This window comes from Callithrix jacchus, chromosome 9 (assembly GCF_049354715.1).
Source record: "Callithrix jacchus isolate 240 chromosome 9, calJac240_pri, whole genome shotgun sequence".
Classification (NCBI taxonomy): Eukaryota; Metazoa; Chordata; class Mammalia; order Primates; family Cebidae; genus Callithrix; species Callithrix jacchus.
In genome coordinates, this window is record NC_133510.1 from 128010952 (window position 1) to 128030268 (window position 19317).

The window sequence follows — 19317 nt, forward strand, 5'->3', positions numbered from 1 at the left end:
TATTCACCCCGAGGTTCAGTCCTATTCCATTCTGTCCTTAAAATGCTGATCCCCACCCGCCCCACTCAATTCACAACCCACGATCTCATCACATCTGACAGTTTGAAAACTCTGCCCTAGAAAGATTCTCATGTGTGTGCAAGAGAGCAGCAAAACTATTGTCAGCCCTCAAAAAAGAACATTGGGCTGGGCACAGTGGCTTACGCCTGTGATCTCCGCACTTGGAGAGGCCGAGGTGGGCAGAAGTCACTTGAGGTCAGAAGTTCCCGACCAGTCTGTTCAACACGGTGAAACTCCGTCTTCACTAAAACTACAGAAATTAGCCGAGCACAGTGGCATTCCCAGTGCTTGGGGAGTAGCACCTGCATTCCCAGCTACTCGGGAGGCTGAGGTGGGTGAATTGCTTGAGCCTGGGAGGCGGAGATTGCAGTGAGCCATCATCACGCCACCGCACTCCAGCCTGGGTGACAGAGCGAGACCCTGCCTCAAAAAAAAAAGGAGGTAACTATGTGAGGAGATACATACGTTAATCTGCTGTAGTAATCATTTCACTATGTGTATGTATATACAGCAAAACAGCATGTTGGATGCCTTAAATGTTTACAATTTTTGTTATGTATTTCTTTTGAGACAGAGCCTCACTCATTGCCCAGGCTGGAGTGCAGTGAGGCAAAAGCAGCTCACTGCAGCCTCCCGATCTCCCGGGATCAAGCAATCTTCTCACCTCAGCCTCCTGAGTAGCTGGGACTATCAAGCACACACCACCGTGCCCGGCTAATTTTATTTTTTTATTTTTTATTTTTTTGCTTTTAGTACAGACGAGGTCTCACTATGTTGCTCAGGCTGGTATTGAACTCCTGAGCTCAAGCGATCTGCTTGCCTCAGCCTGCCTCAGCCTCCCAAAGTGCTGGATTACAAGCATGAGCCACTGCATCTGGCCTCAATTTTTTTTTTTTTTTTTTTGAGACGGAGTTTCGCTCTTGTTACCCAGGCTGGAGTGCAATGGTGCGATCTTGGCTCACCGCAACCTCCGCCTCCTGGGTTTAGGCAATTCTCCTGCCTCAGCCTCCTGAGTAGCTGGGATTACAGGCACGCGCCACCATACCCAGCTAATTTTGTGTATTTTTAATAGAGACAGGGTTTCACCATGTTGACCAGGATGGTCTCGATCTCTTGACCTCGTGATCCACCCGCCTCGGCCTCCCAGAGTGCTGGGATTACAGGTGTGAGCCACCGCACCTGGCCCAGTTTTTTTTTAAAGAAAAAAAAATCTTGAGTGAAGAAAAGGCCAAAGAAAGAAAAAACTGACATTGGCCTCTTGATGTGAATTTTCCAAACACACAACATCAAACTCTATATTCTTTCTGAAGACGAACGCATGTGGAAATGCAGAAAAACATTCAGGGAAATGATACCTGCTACCCTGCAAAGCATCTCAGGAGAGGGCCAGGAGCTGCGGACGTGTGGAAAGCTTTAGCTGTCATTGACGACGTTCTATTTCTTGAAAATAAGACAAGCCACCATCTGAACATTGGCTTACAAGCCCCTCTGCTTGATCTGGCTCCATGTCCTCACATCCAGCCACTGTCTCTGTTACTCAGCCCAGCCCCATCACCTCCTATGTGGCCACACTCCTGCCCCAGGGCCTTTGCACCTGCTGCTCTCTCCTACCTATCTGGTCAAACTCCTCACCCCTTCGAATCTCTGCTCACATGCCCCCTTCTCAGAAGGCTCATCCGACCTGCCCCTGAAACTCCTGACCTCCCATGCTGTTTCCATGCTGCTGTGGCCTTCTACACGGTATAATTAGCTTATCAGATTTATGGCTCTCCATCTGTCTCCCCCGCCAGGCCATAAACCCACAAGGGCAAGAGCCTCCGCTGCTGTTTGCTGATGTGTCCTCAGGGCTTGGGACAGCACTTGGCACCCTCCAGGAGCGAAAGTGAGACCTGAAACCTTATAATCCACATGGAAATGTCTACCAGGTGGTAACGCGAGTCCTCCTTTGTATGTTTGAAACAGCTCATACTGAAGCAGGGGGTTTTGTGTTTTGCTTTGTTTTGTTTTTGAGAGGGAGTTTCACTCTTATTGCCCGGGCTGGAGTGCAATGGCGTGATCTCGGTTCACCGCAACCTCTGCCTCCAAGGTTCAAGCGATTCTCCTGTCTCAGCCTCCCCAGTAGCTGGGACTACAGGTATGTGCCACCACATACCTGGCTAATTTTGTATTTTTTAAAATAGAGACAGGGTTTCTCCATGTTGGTCAGGCTGGTCTCGAACTCCTGACCTCAGGTGAGCCGCCTGCCTCAGCCTCCCAAAGCGTTGGGATTACAGGTGTGAGCCACCGCGCCTGGCCTGGGATTTTTTTTTTTTTTTTTTTTTTTTTTTTGTAATACACAGAAAGTACCACCTGTTTAGGCTGGGGCAACAGGTCGGTAAATGTGTGTTGGATGAAGATCTCATAGACATTAATGTTTAGCTCTCTCTTCCTACCACGCATAGCACTCTCCCCTGCACCTGGAGAGGGCCCTGACCTCCAACCCTAAAATTCCACTCAACCAGGTGCCGCCTCCTCCGTGAAGCCCACTGGGATGACCTTGGTCTACAGCAAGCCTGCTCTGACCTCACTGGGATCGCAGTTCACCCCCTGAGCTATCATCTGCCCCGTGCCAGATGCAATGCTAGGAATTTAAAGACACAAGAATGAACAAGATGGGTCCCCTGCCCTGAGACGCCCGGGGAGCAGAATCACATGGACAATCTATACAGCACTGTTCAGGTAGCAAAACACTTCCACCTACTTCACCTTGTTAAATTCTTAATGGCTCATCTCACAGACACAGACACTCAGGCTCCAAACCCACATGCCTGACCGAGGTCACAGGTGCCGAGAGCCAGGGCCCCAGGCTCCCTGTCCGCTTCGAGGCCTGCGCCTTCACACTTCTGTCCTAGGCCATACCCACGGGCTCCCTGCACAAGAGCTTCACACATGAATCATTCACTTGACCTGGCCACGGAATTGCAGAACTCCTCCCGTGAGAAGAAGAAACAGGCCTCAGAGAAACACACCTTTGACCAAATGAGCCAAGAAGTCAATTTGCCCAGACTTAGCCTAGTTCTGGGGCAAGGCCATGCCCTGCCACTCCAGACCAGCCAGTCAGCCGCTGAATCCACCCTGAATCCCGGGGCTCCGGGCATCCCCAGCCCCACGGGGCCTCCGAATGCAGCAACAACTAAGACACAGGCTAATCCAACCTGGGACTAGGGGAACAGCACATCCTGGGCTCATGTTCCAACTTCTTTTGATTTTTAAAGGACTAAGGTAAGAAGACTAAAAGAAAAGGTTTTTATAAGAAACCCACACGTGTGAGTTGCTTGAGCGAAGGGGTTGAGTCATTCTGAGTCCTCCATTTTCCTCCCACCCAGCGCCGTCCATCAGCAAGGCTTGGCTGCTCTCGCTCGACGGCATGCCTCCAATCCACCCACTGCCTCCCAAGACCATCCTGCCCCCTCCTCACTTGCGCGGCCAGGTGACATCATCTGCTCACTCCTGTCCTGCCTCTGCCCTTGCCCCCGCCCCCATTCCCCCCATTCTCCTCTACACTCGGTACAGGGGTCATCACAAGCATGCATACCCAGGTACAAATCCGTCAACCTCTAACCAAAACTGTGCACTTTTCTTTACATAGCTGATACTTCCATTTTTTTTTTTTTTAGACGGAGCCTCACTCTGTCGCCCGGGCTGGAGTACAACGGCATGATCTTGGCTCACTGCCACCCCCACCTCCTGGGTTGCCAGGAGAAAAAAGAAAAAAAATACGTTCTGAAACAGAAAGTCATTTTTAAAGGAGCAGGCTCCAAGGCAGCAATACAGGGAGGGCCGGAGCGGCGCCTCACCAAATCACATCACCTCGTGTTTGGCTTTTTTCCAGAACGTTAACGTCTTTTTTAAAAAACACTGAGGTTTCAAGAGTACGTATATGCAAACTTCAACATTATTTTAAGTTTAAATATTTTATCTAAGCCCTCCCGAACCAGAACATACCATCGTGTTACTGACCCGGCTTTAAGTTTTCATTCTATCAGGTTCCCACCTCCGCCGTGCAAAGACGCCGGCTCAGACCAATACGAAGCATTAACCTCACAGATCTGGGGGAGAATCCAAACGGGACTCGCCCTGAGACGGGACTGAAGTCGCAGTACAGGCAGGATGCTTCCTTCCGGAGGCTTGGGGGGAATCCACTGCCTCGCCTTCCCCAGCTTCTAGGAGGCCCCCGCATTCCTGGGCTCCAGTCGCCTCATCATTCCAACCCCTGCTTGTTAGGTCCCATCTCCTTCTCTGACCCTCCTCCCTCCCTATGACAAAGACCCTTGTGAAAGTGTGGTGGCCCTGGGACAATCCATGTTCATCTCCCATCGAAAGATCCTTAACATGTTTTTTCGGAGACAGGGTCTCACTCTGTTGTCCAGGCTGGAATGCAGTGGTGTGGTCACGGCTTACTGCAGCCTCGAACTCCCGAACTCAAGCAAGCTTCCGACAGAGCTGACACTAAAGGCACACACCACCACGCCTGACTAATTTCCTATTTTTTGTAGAGACAGGGTTTCACTATGTTGCCCAGGCTGCTCTTAAATTCCTGGGCTCAAGAATCTCCCACCTTGGCCTCCCAAAGTGCTGGGATGACAGGGGTGAGCCGTCACGCCCGGTGTAAGATCTGTAACTTAATCACACCGACAGAGCCACTTTTGCCGAGGACGGTCACATATTCAGAGGTCCTGGGGATTAGGACACCAGCACCTTTTGGGGACACTGTTCAGCCTGCCACACCCACTCAGAGACCCTGGGGCATCCTCCCACACAGCCCCCTCCAACCCAGGGAACACCCCTGCACCAGGGAGTGTGACATTTGCCCTCTGCACCCCTTCCTGTCCCCACAGCCGTATCTTTGCCAGAGGCAGGCTTCGCTAGAGACCAGGTGGGGCCGGCAGGAAGCACAGTGTCCTCTTTAATAGGAAGCCCCAAGCCCAGGATGCTCACATATCCCTCGTCCCCTGCTTTTGAACCCTGCTGTGTTTCAGCCTGAGCTGTTCTAAGAGAAACCCAGCCGGCAGGCGTACCTGGCCAGCGGAGCAGGACACTATCCCGTGGCTGCTTTCAAGCAGCTCAGCGGGGGCGCTTTGTTCTCTCGGCTGGGATCTGAAAGCAACCCCCTCGGCCTGCACTGCCTCCTCCTGACTCCTGAGACCGGGTGTCCAGAAACAGGAACCAAGGCCCGCCCTGAGAAGGGCTCAGCCAGGAGGAAGAATGCAGGCAACAGCCAGCTGAGGCCTCAGGGGTCCTGCGAGGCCAGATCCCCCTCCCCTGGGCTACATCAGAGCCAGGGATCTCATCAAAAGCAGGCCTCCAAAGCCAGTGAGCACCATGGGACACATGGGGGCCAGCGAGGCAGCCAGAAGTCATGGCCACTGCAGGGTCCTCAGGTTCCCAGAAACTTCCAGACTGGGCTGAGACCAGACACAGACATCACCAGTTACTGGCCTTTGTGCCACCCCGAGGCTCCCAAAATGGGCCCAACCAACAGCTGGGGGCTGAGGGTCCAGGCAGAGCCTCCCGCTCCAGGCATGAGGCCTCGGGGAATTCCTGAACATTCCAGCAGGTCCTTATCAGAGCTCATTACGGCCCCACAGAATGACCTTTGGTGCGAGCGCAGTGCTGTGGTCACGCTTGGGGGTTTTCTTTTGCTCTGTCGCAGTGGGGGTGTTTACCAGGTACCTGTCCAGGCAGCGGTTCTTGAAGTGTGGTCCCTGGCTGAGCATGGTGGCTCACGACTGTAATCTCAGCACTTTGGGAGGCCAAGATGGGAGGATCACCTGAGCCCAGGAGTCCAACAGCCTGGGCAATATAGCAAGACCTCGTCCCTACAAAAATATTATTTTACAATAGTCGGGCATGTTGGCATGTACCTGTAGTCCCAGATACTTGGGAGGTTGAGGCAGGAGGATTGCTTGGGCCCAGGAGGTCGAGGCTGCAGTGAGCAGTGATGAATCACTACACTCCAGGCTACACAACAGAGCAAGACCTTGTTCCCCCCGAAAAAGGTGAACCCCGAACCAGCAGCACCAGCATCACCTTGGAACTCGATAAAAAAGCAGATTCCCAGGCCCCGTGCCAGGTCTGCTGACTCAAACACTCAGGGCTAGGGCCTGGCGATCTGTGTTTTGGCGAGCCCTCCAGGGAACTCCAGTGCAACGTGGCACGTGTGCCGTGGCTGCGTTAGAGACACTGATGACGGGGCGATGTCTGACATGAGCCCCAGAACCATGAGGAAAAGGAAAAAGTACGCATGTGCATGCTGGGGGCACGGCTTGATACCTACTCAGCAGGTCGGAGGGCGCATGGCCATCACACCGGTCTACTCCTGTGTATGTCTGAATGTTTTTTAAGACAGGTTCTCAGTCTTTGACCCTGGCTGGAGTGCACTGGCCCAGTCCTAGTTCACTGTATCCTTGAACTCCTGGGCTCTAACCATCCTCCTGCCTCAGCCTCCTAGAAGCTGGGACCACAGCAGCTCCTGTCACCATACTCAGCTAATGTTGTTTTTTTTTTTTTGTAGATGTTATTTTGTGTAGGGGGTCTCACTATGTTGCCCAGGCTGGTCTGAAACTCCTGGTCTCAAGCAATTCTCCTGCTTCAACCTCCCAAAGAGCTGGGATTACAAACATGAGACACTGTACGCAGCCCTTGAAATTTTTCATAAGTTTTTTTTAAATTCACTCCAAATTTCTTATACTCCTATCCCCCACTAAAAAAAAAAACACAGAATAGGTCTTGTCTCTTCCTGAACCAGATGCCACAAACTGGGCCCATGGGCCAGATCTGGCCAGTACATGGGTTTTGGATCACCTGATATTTCAAAATATTCAAATTTGATGACAGGATCTTAAACCAGCAGATAAAGTCCAGATTTCTGGCTTCTTTCGGAAACCTGAGTGATGTCCAGCTCCAGGTCTGCGTACCGTGTGGCCCAGCCTGCCAGAACAGAGCAGCAATGCTCCACAGACCAGCTGTGCCCTCCAGCTTGCCCCAGGCCCCGCCACCCCCTATCACCTCATGCCAGGCCCCTCCCCCCACATACATTCCTGCACAGCCCTTAGAGGTATCTGAGTTTGCAATCCCTGTCCTATAGTAACACACGATGTGAACACGGCATTCATTCATTCATTCACTCAATCATTCATTCATTTCAACCCTGCCTGAGCACCTAAAGCGGGCGATCATTCCCACAGGACTCCTGCTCTTGTGGACTGAGCAGGACGTGGGAAAGAGGACATGCAATTCACAAGTGACTCAGGTCCACAGCAGGAACTGCTCAGAGACATCACACGTATTCACTGGCACACAGTGGCAAGCACCAGCGTTCTCATGCCTGCGCCACTGGCCAAAGCACCCGTCAGTACAATGCCCTCGGAGAGCCACTGAGCACGAGGTTCTGAACTGCTCAGTGCATCTGGAGACAACCACCTCCCGCCTCTCAGGAAGGACGGCAGTAAACACCTGCATCCCTGAAGCCACTGGGGGCAAGTTTTACGCTGTTCGCAGCTCAAAGCAGCCCATCTAAAGCAATGTTTTCTTTCATTTAACCCTAACAATCAGGCTGGGTATGGAGGCTCACACCCGTAATCCCAGCACTTTGGGAGGCCAACGCAGGAGGATCCCTTGAGCCCAAGAGTTTGAGACCAGCCTGGGCAACATAGTGGGACCCCATTGCTATCAAAAATTTTCAAAAATTAGCCAAGTGTGGTGGTGTATGCCTGTAGACCCAGGTACTTGGAAGGCTGAAGCAGGAGGATCCCTAGAGCCCAGGAGGGTGAGGCTTCAGTGAGCCATGATCGTGCCACTGCACTCCAGCCAGGGTGACAGAGCAAGACCCTGTCTCAAAATGAAAAATAAAATATGAAATAGAATAAACCCAGCAATTCGTCTGTGAGGCAGGTGGGTACTCACTCTGTTTTACTGATGAAGGAGGTACAGCGAGATTTAACCACTCACTTGCCCAAAAGCACAAAGCCAGTGACGGCACAGAGTGTTGACCTTGGGTCTGACACCAAAGCTGGGCTCTAACCGCTGTCCACGGCCTCGGTAAAGGCCCAGCGCAGGTGTGCCAAGTAAGGGGCTCGGACCAGCAAAGAGAATACTGGAAATCGCGCACAGTCCTGGTCCCCAGGCCCAGAGACGAACAAGCACAACCTCTCCCTCCCCCGCCAAATCAGGGCCTCATCCTGCTCCCCAGTTGCACCTCCATGATGGAACTCCAGGCAGCCCACCTCCACTGGCTTTTTTGGACACGCACAGTCTCCACCAGGGCTGATCCCAGCCCCGCTGTTTCCACACAAGTCAGACAGCAAATACACCTTCTTTCAAACACCCCAACCTCAGCAAAGCCAGCTGTTTTCAAGCGAGAACATATTCCTCTCTAGTTTTAGAAAAGGTTACAAGCTACGGCCTGTGGGTCAAATCCAGTCCGATGCCTATTTCTACTCACCGCACAAGCTAATTGGTTTACATTTTGAATTGAAGAAAGGAAGGAAGAGAGGAAGAAAGAGAGGAAGGAAGGAAGGAAGGAAGGGAGGGAGGGAGGGAGGGAGGGAGGGAGGAAGGGAGGGAGGGAGGGAGGAAGGAAGGAAGGAAAGAAGGAAGGAGGGAAGCAGGGAAGCAGGCAGGCTGGGTGCAGTGGTGCACACCTGTAATCCCAGCACTTTGGGAGGCCAAGGTGGGAGGACCACTTGAGGTCAGGAGTTCAAGATCAGCCGGGGCAACTTCGTGAGATTCCTCCCACCACCATCACCACCCACCAACCTAAACAAAAAAAAAGAATGAGCCAGGTGTGGTGGCTCATGCCTGTTGTCCCAGCTGCTTGGGAGAGTGGGGTGGGAGGAGAACCGGAGCCCAGGATTCTAGGCTGCAGTGAGCCATGCTGGTGCCCCTGTACTCCAGCCTGGGTGATAGAGCGAGACCCTGCCTCAAACACATATATTATAAATAAATAAATAACTGAAAGAAAAATGCCAATGCATGACGTGAAAGTTACGTGAAATTCACATTTCAGTGTTCATAAATGCAGTGGCACTGGCCCACAGCCGCCACCTCAACTTATTTCTGTATTATCAACATCACAGCAGCAGGGCTGAGTAGCTGAGACACAACCTGAGCTGGATAAATTGACTCTCTGTCCCTGTACAGAAAAGCATGCCACCCCCAGCCTAGACCACACAGAAATTCAGGAAGGGCTGTCCCCTGCCAGGCCAGCTTCACGGGTACAGCCAGATCTGACTTTAGGGAGAGGGACAGGGCTGCAAACCTAGTTCTGGCCTCCACTCAGTCAGCCCCTCCCACCCCAGTGCCCTGATGTGCCACATGGAGACGTGAGTGTCTCCCCATCCTCCCGGGTGGCGGTGCAGAGAGAATGAGCTGACCCAGGACATGTGTCTGCTGTGAAGAAGGCTCCAGGGTAGCAACACGCCTCGGGGAACTATTGCTACATGAGCCTTCCTGAGCTCACTCTGGCTCCAGTTCAAGAACACATCGTGAAGCTGGCCAAGGTCTTATAAAATAGGGCAACAGTGGTTTGGGCCTGGAGGAATCAGAAGCTCAGGGCTGCCTCCTTCAAAGCTAAGTCTTTTGCAACAGGCTCAGCGTGTTGGAATTCAACCATGGCCAACAGGCTGGGCCATCTGGCTTACCATCTACAAACCGACAGCCCAGTCCATTCAAGGAGGGGCCGGTACCAATTCTCCCTTCAGGTTAAACCCTGCCACAGTTCTTTTTTAATTTTAATTGGGGTAAAATACAAATAACATAAAACTTACCAACTTGGCCATTTGTAAACGAACAGTTCAGTGGCGTTAAGGACACGTGCGGTGCTGTGCAATCATCAACACCATCCATCCAAAGAACTCTCTAATCTTGCAAAACTGAAACCCTGGACCCACTGAGTAAGAACTCCCCACTCCCTCTCCCCGCAGCCCCTGGCACCCACCATTCTTTCTGTCTCTGTGAATCTGGCTTCTCTAGGAGCTCACGCAGATGGAATTGTTCGGTGTTTGTCCCGTTGTGGCTGGCTTCTTTCACTTAGCATAATGTCCTCACGGTCGGTGCGTGCTGCAGCGTGCATCAGAACGTCCTTCCCTTTCCAGGATGAACCCTATTCCACGTGTGGGGGCCCCAGCTTATCCCCCATCACCCATCAGTGGACATGCTGGTTGCTCCCACTGTCTGGCCATCGTGAACAGTGCTGCAATGAAGGCGGTGGCCAGATTCCTCCTCGAGACCCCAGCTTCATTTCCTTTGCATCCAGAAGTGGGATTGCTGCACCATACGATGATTCTGTGTTCAATTTTTGAGGGAGCCTCCATTCTGTTTTCCACAGCAGCTATACCATTCTACATTCACGCCAACAGCATACACGGGTCCCAACTTCTCCACATCCTCAACACAATACTCAAGATTTTGTTGTCTGAAGCGCCACCCTAATGGGTATGAGTGTGCCTCACTGCCTCCCGTTTCCCTAATGATGAGTGACTGCCGCTAAGCACGCTTCCATGTCCCCATTGGCTATCTGCATGTCTTTTTTTTTTTGAAACTGAGTCTCGCTCTGTCTCCCAGGCTGTAGTGCAGTGGCACAATCTCAGCTCACTGCAACCTCTGCCTCCCCGGTTCAGGCGATTCTCCTGCCTCAGCCTCCCGTGTAGCTAGAATTATAGGCACCTGCTACCACGCCCAGCTAATTTTTATATTTTTAGTAGAGATGGGGTTTCACCATATTGGCCAGGCTGGTCTCAAACTCCTGACCTTGTGATCTGCTTGCCTTGACCTCCCAAAGTGCTGGGATTACAGGCGTGAGCCACTGCACCCAGCCACCTGCACATCTTCTTTGCAAATGCTTGGCCCGTGTTTTAATGGGGTTGTCTGGCTTTGGCTGTTGAGTCATCCTAGCATGACCTTAGGACCAGAGGTAAGGCCCACACTCTGTCCACTCTCGACCTCCCTCCCCAGTCCTCTCATCTTGGAAAACAGCTCCACCATCCACCAAGCTCCTCAAACCCAAAGTCTAAGAACCACCCTTGATTCCTCTCCTTCCCTTGCACCCCAGTCCACTGGCCTATCTTGTTGACTTTCCCTGGAAAAAAAAAAATCTCGAATCTGTTCCCTTCTCTCCATTTCACTACCCCAACCTTGGCTCAAATCACAAGCCTCTCTGCCTCCCCACTTCCAGCCTGGCCCCCAAGACTCCTTTCTTCTGACAGCAGCCAGAGGGCTCTTCAAGACTGAGTCAGGCCAGGCATGGTGGCTCATGCCTATAATCTCAGCCCTTAGGGAGGCCAAAGTGGGTGGATCACCTGAGGTCAGGAGTTCAAGACCAGCCTGGCCAACATGGCAAAACCCCATCTCTACTAAAAATACCAAAATCAGCCAGGCGTGGTAGAACATGCCTGTAGTCCTAGCTACTTGGGAGGCTGAAGCAGGAGAATGGCTTGAACCTGGGAAGTGGAGGTTGCAGTGAGCTGAGACTGCACCATCACACTCCAGCCTGGGCCACAGAGCGAGACTCTGTCTCAAAAAAAAAAAAAAAAAAAAAAAAAAAAGCATGAGTCAGATCATGGCTCTTCCCTGCTCAAAACCCTGCAAGGAACTGAAAACCAAATCTGAACTCCTCTAGGTGTCCTGCAAGGCCCCTGCCTGATGGTTCCCTCTCACCCCCTCCAGTCATTTCTCCCAACCCCGTGGGCCTGCTCCCTCTTCCTCCAGCACAGCAGGCTCTTTCCCACCTCCAGCCTCTGCACTTGCTGTGCTCTCTGCCATCTGCTCCCCAGCTCACAGGGCCCCTCCTCCAAGACACTCTCCTGACCCCTCCATCAGAAGGAGTCCCCTCCCCAGCAGTTGCTCCACATCAGCTCACCTGCCTTGTCCCATTCCTAGCTCTTCTCACCACCCCAGCTCCTCTGTTTGCTTCTCCATGACCCGTCCCTCCTGCTAGAATGTAGCTGCTTCAAGCAGGACCAGGTCTCTTTTGTCCACGGCTATATCCAAAGGAGTCCCCTCACCACCATCCCTCCATATCAGCTCCAACCAGCATCACTATGGCTAAGGTTAAGCTACTGCCAGGGGTCACGAAAATCTCAGAACACTAATCCTACCTTACAGATGGGGAAACTGAGGCTCGATGTGGTTGGGCACTGCCAGAGACAATGGCTAGAATCTGGACCCATTTTCTTTTTTTTTTTTTTTTTTTTTTTTGAGACAGAGTCTCACTCTGTCACCCAGGCTGGCGTGCAGTAGTGCAATCTTGGCTCACAGCAACTTCTGCCTCTCAGGTTCAAGCAATTCTCCTCCCTCAGCTTCCCAAGTAGCTGGGATTACAGGCATGTGCCACCTGTCATCGCCCAACTGGGCTTTGTATTTTTAGTAGAGACGGGTTTCACCATGTTGACCTCAAGCGATTGGCCTGCCAAAGTGCTGGGATTACAGGTGTGAGCCACCACGCCCTGCCAGGACCCGTTTTCTTAACCCCTACTCTACACTGCCGTGTACACTGAGATAATATTCACAGTGATAAATGGTATTTTTCATTCTTGTCATTATTACCTCACTTGACCAGGTAGAAAGCCCAGGTGCAATGGCAGGTGAAGACACTGAGGCAAGAGGGTTGTAACGGGCCTGATGGCCCCGATTCCCTCTGTGAACTCCTCCATCACCCGGGACCTCAGGTGGCCTCTAGGAACTGCCTCCAAATTGACATGCACACAAAGGCTGGCAATGAATGTCTCATTGTTGCCCCTCACACAGGCACCTTCCCACCCATGACGGCAGCTGAGTCTGCCCCAGGCGGCATCCACGCACGTCGCATCCACCAGCCCATCTGCCTCTGCAGGAGCAGCTTTCAAACCGAGCCCCATTTTACAAGGAGGGAGCCAAGGCACAGAGAAGCCCACTCACTTGCCCACAGCCACACAGCTGGAGGGCACCACGCAGCAGAGGATGAGCTCAGCTGGACCCAGCTCCACTGACGGCTGCCACATGGCTCTCCCAGCCGACGCCAGAGCCTCGATGTCTAGATTTGGATGTAAAATCTGCCCATCTGGTTGTTTTTGTTTCGTTTTCTTTTTGTGTTGTTTACTTTTTTGAGACGTCTGGCTCTGTCACCCAGGCTGGAGTGCAGTGGCACAATCTCAGCTCACTGAAATCTCCACCCTGCCGGTTCAAGCGATTCTCCTACCTCAGCCTCTCAAGTAGCTGGGATTACAGGGGTCTGCCACCACTCCTGGCTAATTTTTGTTTTTTTTTTTTAAATAGAGACAGGGTTTCACCATGTTGGCCATGCTGGTCTCGAACTCTTGACCTCAAGGAATCCACCTGCCTTAGCCTCCCAAAGTGCTGGGATTACAGGCGTAAGCCACCATGCTTGGCCAAAATCTGCCAATCTTTCATGCTGGCAAACAATTTAGGTTTTCTTAGTAGCGTCATGGGACAAACAAAACACAACACCAGCCAGGCCTGGGCCCACAGGCAGCCAGGGTACAGTATCTGGATGGGATCGGGGAGCAAAGGGTCTGGTGGAGATATGGCTTCCCTCCACCACCTGCTGTGTGACCTTGCGCAGGTATCTCAACCTCTCTGAGCCTGTGTGGTGTCTGGCACACAGCGAGCACTTGATCAACGACAGCTATTGTTAACCACACCCTCCCTGCAGCGGGTTGAATGGTGGTCCCCAAAGACACATTCTCTGGGAATCTGTGAATGTAACCAAAAAAGCAGCTTCTCTGCAGTTCTTACAATTAAGTTAAAGGCCTAGCGATCAGTGTAGGTCCTGAATCCAATGATAAAATGTCCGTATAAGAGATAACATACAGCTGCTCAGGAGGCTGAAGTGGGAGGATTGCTTGAGCCCAGGAGGTCGAGGCTGCAGTGAGCTGTGATCACACCCCTGCACTCCAACCTGGGCAACAGATGAGGTTTCCCTCGCTAAAAATAAAAAATAGGCCAGGCACAGTGGCTCACGCCGATAATCCCAGCACTTTGGGAGGCCTAGGTGGGCGGATCTCCTGAAGTCGGAAGTTCGAGACCAGCCTGACCAACCTGGAGAAACCCCATCTCCACTAAAAATACAAAATTAGTGAGGCATGGTGGCGCATGCCTGTAATCCCAGTTTGTAGGGAGGCTGAGGCAAGAGAATTGGAGGTTGCGGTGAGCTGAGATCACACCACTGCACTCCAGCCTGAGCGAAAAGAGTGAATCCAAAAAATAAATAAATAAGTAAGTTAAATAAATAATGAGAGAGAAAGAGAGAAGACACAGAGGAGACGGCCAGACAGTGACGGAGGCAGAGTTGGGAGTGATACAGCCACAAAGCATGAAACAGCTAGAGCCACAGAAGCTGGAGGTGGAAAAGAAGGCGCCTCCCCCGAGCCTTTGGAGGCAGTGTGGCCCCACAACACCTTGATTCCCAGGCTGCTGGCCTCCAGGACGGCCGGAGGACCCAGGCCTGATGTCTGAAGCCATCAAGTCAGTGGTCATCTGTTACAGCAGCCCAGGACTCTCACCTGCCCGGAGAAAGCCCTGAATGACACCGGGGTGTTTCTAGAGCAGCAGGGTCTTACTGGAAAGAACCACCAGGCCCCAACATCCCAGAGGTGGGCTCCATGACCCCACATACCCCTCTTCACCACTCTGGCCTTTGCAGGGTCCCATTTGCAAAGCCACAGGGAGAGAGAGGCCAAGGTTGGGATGAGGATGGGTTCTGTGCGGGAACAGGAGACGCCAAGATCCACCCAGATGCCCCAGCCAAGAGGCAGAAAAGCATGGGAACCGTGCGCCCATGAGGGCTGTGTGCCAGGGACGGGAAGGATACGGGTGTGGGTCCCCTCTGTGGACACAAACATGTTTATTGCAGGAAGAAAAACAAGGAACTGTTAACCCAAGTCTCCTCTGGGGCAAAGGCCAGCTGGGGCCAGGGCGCAGTGTCGTGCTGCGGTCTTTCCGGAAGGCTCTTTTTTCGTACACTTTCCATTTGTTTGACCGACTCCCTGTTTTACCTTCCTTATTATCAATGCCAGCCAGGGCTTCCTGGGCCAGAGCTGGGCACACCCAGGGGGAGGCACGAGACCATCCACAGCTGCTCTCCTCGGCCTCTGGCTTCGTTTTGTTTTTTGTTTCTTACTTTCTGTGGAGACAGGGGTCTCACTATGTTGCCCAGGCTGGCTTCAGGCAGTCAGTCCTCCCACCTCTGCCTCCCTAAATTCTGGGATTACAGGCATGAATCACTGCACCTGGCCTTGACCTCTGGTTTGTGAGATTGAAGAAAATTGGTCCCATGTGTAAAGGAGGAAATCAGCTTTCAGGAAAAACGTGAGTTTCCACAGAACCCAAGTAGTGGGACCTGGATTTGAACCCAGAGCTCTGCAGATCTGAGGATTAGACACTGCACACACAGTGCTGGTCTGAAGCATGTCCTCCCCTGCAAATTCATGCCCACCTAGAACCTCAGAATGGGACCTTATTTAAAAATAGGGTCTCTGCAGGCCAGGCACAGTGGTGCATGCCTATAATCCCAGCACTGTGGGAGGCCGAGGCAGCCCGATCGCAAGGTTAAGAGATTGAGACCATCCTGGCCAACATGGCGAAACCCCATCTCTACTAAAAATACAAAAAATATCTGGGCGTGGTGGCGTGCACCCATAGTTCCAGCTACTCAGGAGGCTGAGGCAGGAGAATCGCTTGAACTTGGGGGTGGAAATTGCAGTAAGCTGAGATCGTACCACTGCACTCCAGCCTGGTGACATACATTCTGTCTCAAAAAAAAATAGGGTCTCTGCAGATGTCACCAAGTTAAGGATCCCAAGATGAGATAATCCTGGACTGGGGAAGCACCCTACACCCAAGCCAGAGCCCCTCCAAGCCCAAGGCCGGGTCTAGCTCCAGTTTGCCCTGTGACCCTCCAACAGGCCCTCAAGATATCTGAGCCTCAGGCCCGGACCTGAGGACTTATGAAAGGAAGAAGGCTCGAATTCACACTCAGAAAAGCAAATAAGCACCATGCTGCACGCACACCCACTGGGACCCCAGACATTCTCCCAGGCTCAGTCGTCTCCGGTGCTGGAGAGGATGTGAGAGCCGGGGGCGGGGAGTGAACAGACATGTGCTTTCTGGAAGCCACGTTAGGCAAAACTGGCTCCCCCTCTGCCCTACAGCAATTCGCTCCTGCCCATCCCCAGGAAATTCTGGAGAAGTAGCAGGCAGCAGGGTCCAGCATATTTGCTGTGCATGGAGGCAGGTACCCCCATCGCTAAGGAAATAAGTACAATGGGAGGAACATTAAATAGTGGTCCAGGCAGCAGCGGGAAGTGATGAGCCCAGTACACGCACAGGAGCACGGACAGATTTTAAACAGGGCAGTGCGAGCAACGCTGACACAAGCTACTGTGTGCGGCATGGAGAAGCCACCCTCTCCCCAGATGTGACCGGCCATGCATCGGGGGCCTCCCTGCGCCACCTGCAGTTCAAAGCACTTGCACCTCCAGCTCCCTCAGTCCTCACTCAATCCTACAGGAAGGCATGGTTTGGGCCCATTTTATAGGTACCCTACTATTAGGAGCTAAACTGGGTCTCCTGAAAATCCCCACTTGAAAACCTAACCGTCAGCGCATTAGAATGTGACTGTATCCAGAGGCAGGGGCTTTAAATCGGCGATTAAGGTAAAACGAGGCCATGGGGTGAACCCTAATCCCATCTGACTGACGCCCTTAGAAGAGGAGATTAGAACACACAGAGCCACAGGGAGAAGGTGGCGTCTACCAGGCCGGGAGAGGGGCCTCCGGAGAAGCCAGCCCTGTCGGCAGCCAGAACTGAACGGGAATAAGTGGTCTTTTGTGAGTCCCAGCGGACTCAGACCCCCACCAGTCACCAGAGACCCAAGGAGCCTGCCCACAGACACACAGCAGCAGGAGGCAGGCCAGGATCTCGACCTACCCCTGCGGGCTCCGATGCCCATCCACAAAGGAGCAGAAAACAACATGTGGTCCATCTGGGCCCTGGAGCAGTACCCGGCCACAAAAAAGAACGCAGCACTCCACATGCCACACTATGGGTGAACCCAAAAAACATGACGCTAAGCGGAAGAAGCCGGGCACTTACGGCTACACATGGCATGATTCCATTGATAAGAAATGTCCAGGGACGAGGTGGCTCATGCCTGTAATTCCAGCACTTTGGGAGGCTGAGGTGGGTGGATCATCGGAGGTCAGGAGTATGAGATCCATCTGGCCAACATGGTGAAATCCTGTCTCTACTAAATACACAAAAAAATTAGCCGGGCGTGGTGGTGCGTGCCCATAATCACAGCTCCTCTGGAGACTGAGGCAGGAGAATCACTTGAACCCAAGAGGCAGAGGTTGCAGTGAGCCGAGATCGTGTCACTGCACTGTAGTTTGGGCAACAGAGCAGGACTCTGTCTCAAAAAAAAAAAAAAAACAAATGTCCAGAACACATTAGAGAAAATGAGTGGTTGGAAGCAGGGTCTGGGGAGCTGCAGGGAGAGTGGGCAGTTCAGCTTGGGAGTGAGGGAAACGTTTTGAAACTAGGTAGAGATGGTGGCTGCACAACACTGGGAACGTGCTAAGTATCAGCAAATTGTTCACTTTACAAGGATTAATTATGTTATGTAAATTTCTCCTCAGCAATTATTAAATGAAAAACAAACGATGGGATTGGAAACTGTCACAACCGCTTCGGACAGCAGCTTGGCACTTCCCCGTGCAGGCGAAGACACACACGCCAGGACCAGCCCCCCTACTCCAACGGTCAGGCCCTGGAGGGATTCGGGTACATGTCCCTTGCAGGCAGGGGGACACGAGAGTGTTTGTAACCCAGAAGTGGACACAGTCACCGACACCAGGATTAAGACGGAGGAACTGTGACACTGTGACACTGTGACACCCGGCTTCCTCCACTTAGCTTCATGAACTGTGCTAGTACATGGCCCATGAAAATGGAGAGCAGCTGATTGCAACAACGTGGATGGATCTCAGAAAGACAATGTGAAGTAACACCAGCAAGACTGATCCAAACAAAAATACAGACAGTAAGCCTGCCTCCAAGTGAAGCTCAAAGCCAGGCCAAAGTAGTCCCGGTGCTAAGGGATGGGTGTGAGGGAGGGGCGCTACAGAAAGCAAAGCAAGCCGGGACCAAAGCGGCTTCCTTCGCAGGGGCTTCGAGGCAGATGAGCTCTCACTCTCTTTCACACGCGGTGATTGCACGCAGTTCATCTTGGTTACATATTTGATTGCGTATGTCTTAGACTTTCCTCAAAGTGAGCAATATTTCATAATAAACAGAAATCAAAGACTCTGAGTGGAAAGTGCAGAGCCAGGGGTTGCAACAAGTGGAGTCCAGGAGCCTGGGAACAGCCAGGAGAAGGGAATCCCAAGGACGGGGAGACTTGGCTGATCCCAAAGCTGCCGAGGAATCCTGGCTGCAATGGGCTGTCAGCCAAGTAAGACCAGAACGACCTCCACCTGCCTGCCAGGAGGCCAGACAGGGCCCAGATGATCTGGCACAAGAATTTCCTCAGATCTCCAAGGCCTGGGCATCGGGCTGGTGGCTGCCCAGGTAGGGAAAGGCAAAACAGGAGAAGACCCAACTGCCACTCCATCCAGCCTCCTGTTTCCACCCGACCAGCCCTGAGACCCCAGGGTTTCCATAATCTTTCTGGCCCAGGGGACGAGACAGGCACCGGATCTGCCATGCTTCCCATGTGATGGTACCGGGGTGGGTATAGGCTGGCCGAGGGCTGATGAAGGATGGGCACATCACTGCTTAAGAGCCAGGAATTTTAGAAAGCAGGTAGAGGAAGGGGCCAGAAAGAACAGCAGACTTTTTCAACCAGGGGCTTCAAACTCGCACTGGAACTGCCAGGCTGGGAGCTGGAGGAGGGTCCAGGCACCCACCCCAGCTCGTCAGAAACACTCTGCTCCAATCCAGTTCACACAATGAGGCTTTTGTGTGGGAGTCTGTGGAAAGAACGCATGCACTCATGAGAAAGCAATCAGACAAATCCAAACCACGGGCCATTCTGCCAAAAGCACCCGCCTGGCCCCTTTGCAGATGCCAGTGTCCTGAAAGACCCAGCAAAATGAAAAGGGCTGGAGAGCGGGTCTGGATTAAAGAGGAAAAACACACGAGGCAACCAGACGCAGGATGCAACCCTGAATTCAAAATGTGTAAATGAAAAACTACAACAAAACGTGTTATTGGGGCCGTAAGGGA

At 52.5% G+C, this 19317-nt stretch overlaps 1 protein-coding gene across 10 annotated transcripts in view; it reads right to left on the reverse strand.

Annotated features, from left to right (window-relative positions):
* SCARB1 (scavenger receptor class B member 1) overlaps positions 1-19317 on the reverse strand; it is an 85227-nt gene that overhangs the window by 50986 nt on the left and 14924 nt on the right. The window contains exon 1 of one of the 10 annotated variants that reach the window (XM_078337713.1): positions 4060-4189. The exons of 8 other annotated variants lie outside the window; for them this stretch is intronic. Coding sequence is in view for 1 of the 2 variants with exons in the window: in XM_078337710.1 (XP_078193836.1) it covers positions 4045-4047 (3 nt within the window). In the remaining variant the exon portion in view is untranslated. Of the gene's footprint in view, positions 1-4044; positions 4190-19317 lie in introns of those variants that run through there. One more of the 10 variants, XM_078337710.1, reaches the window with a different exon arrangement.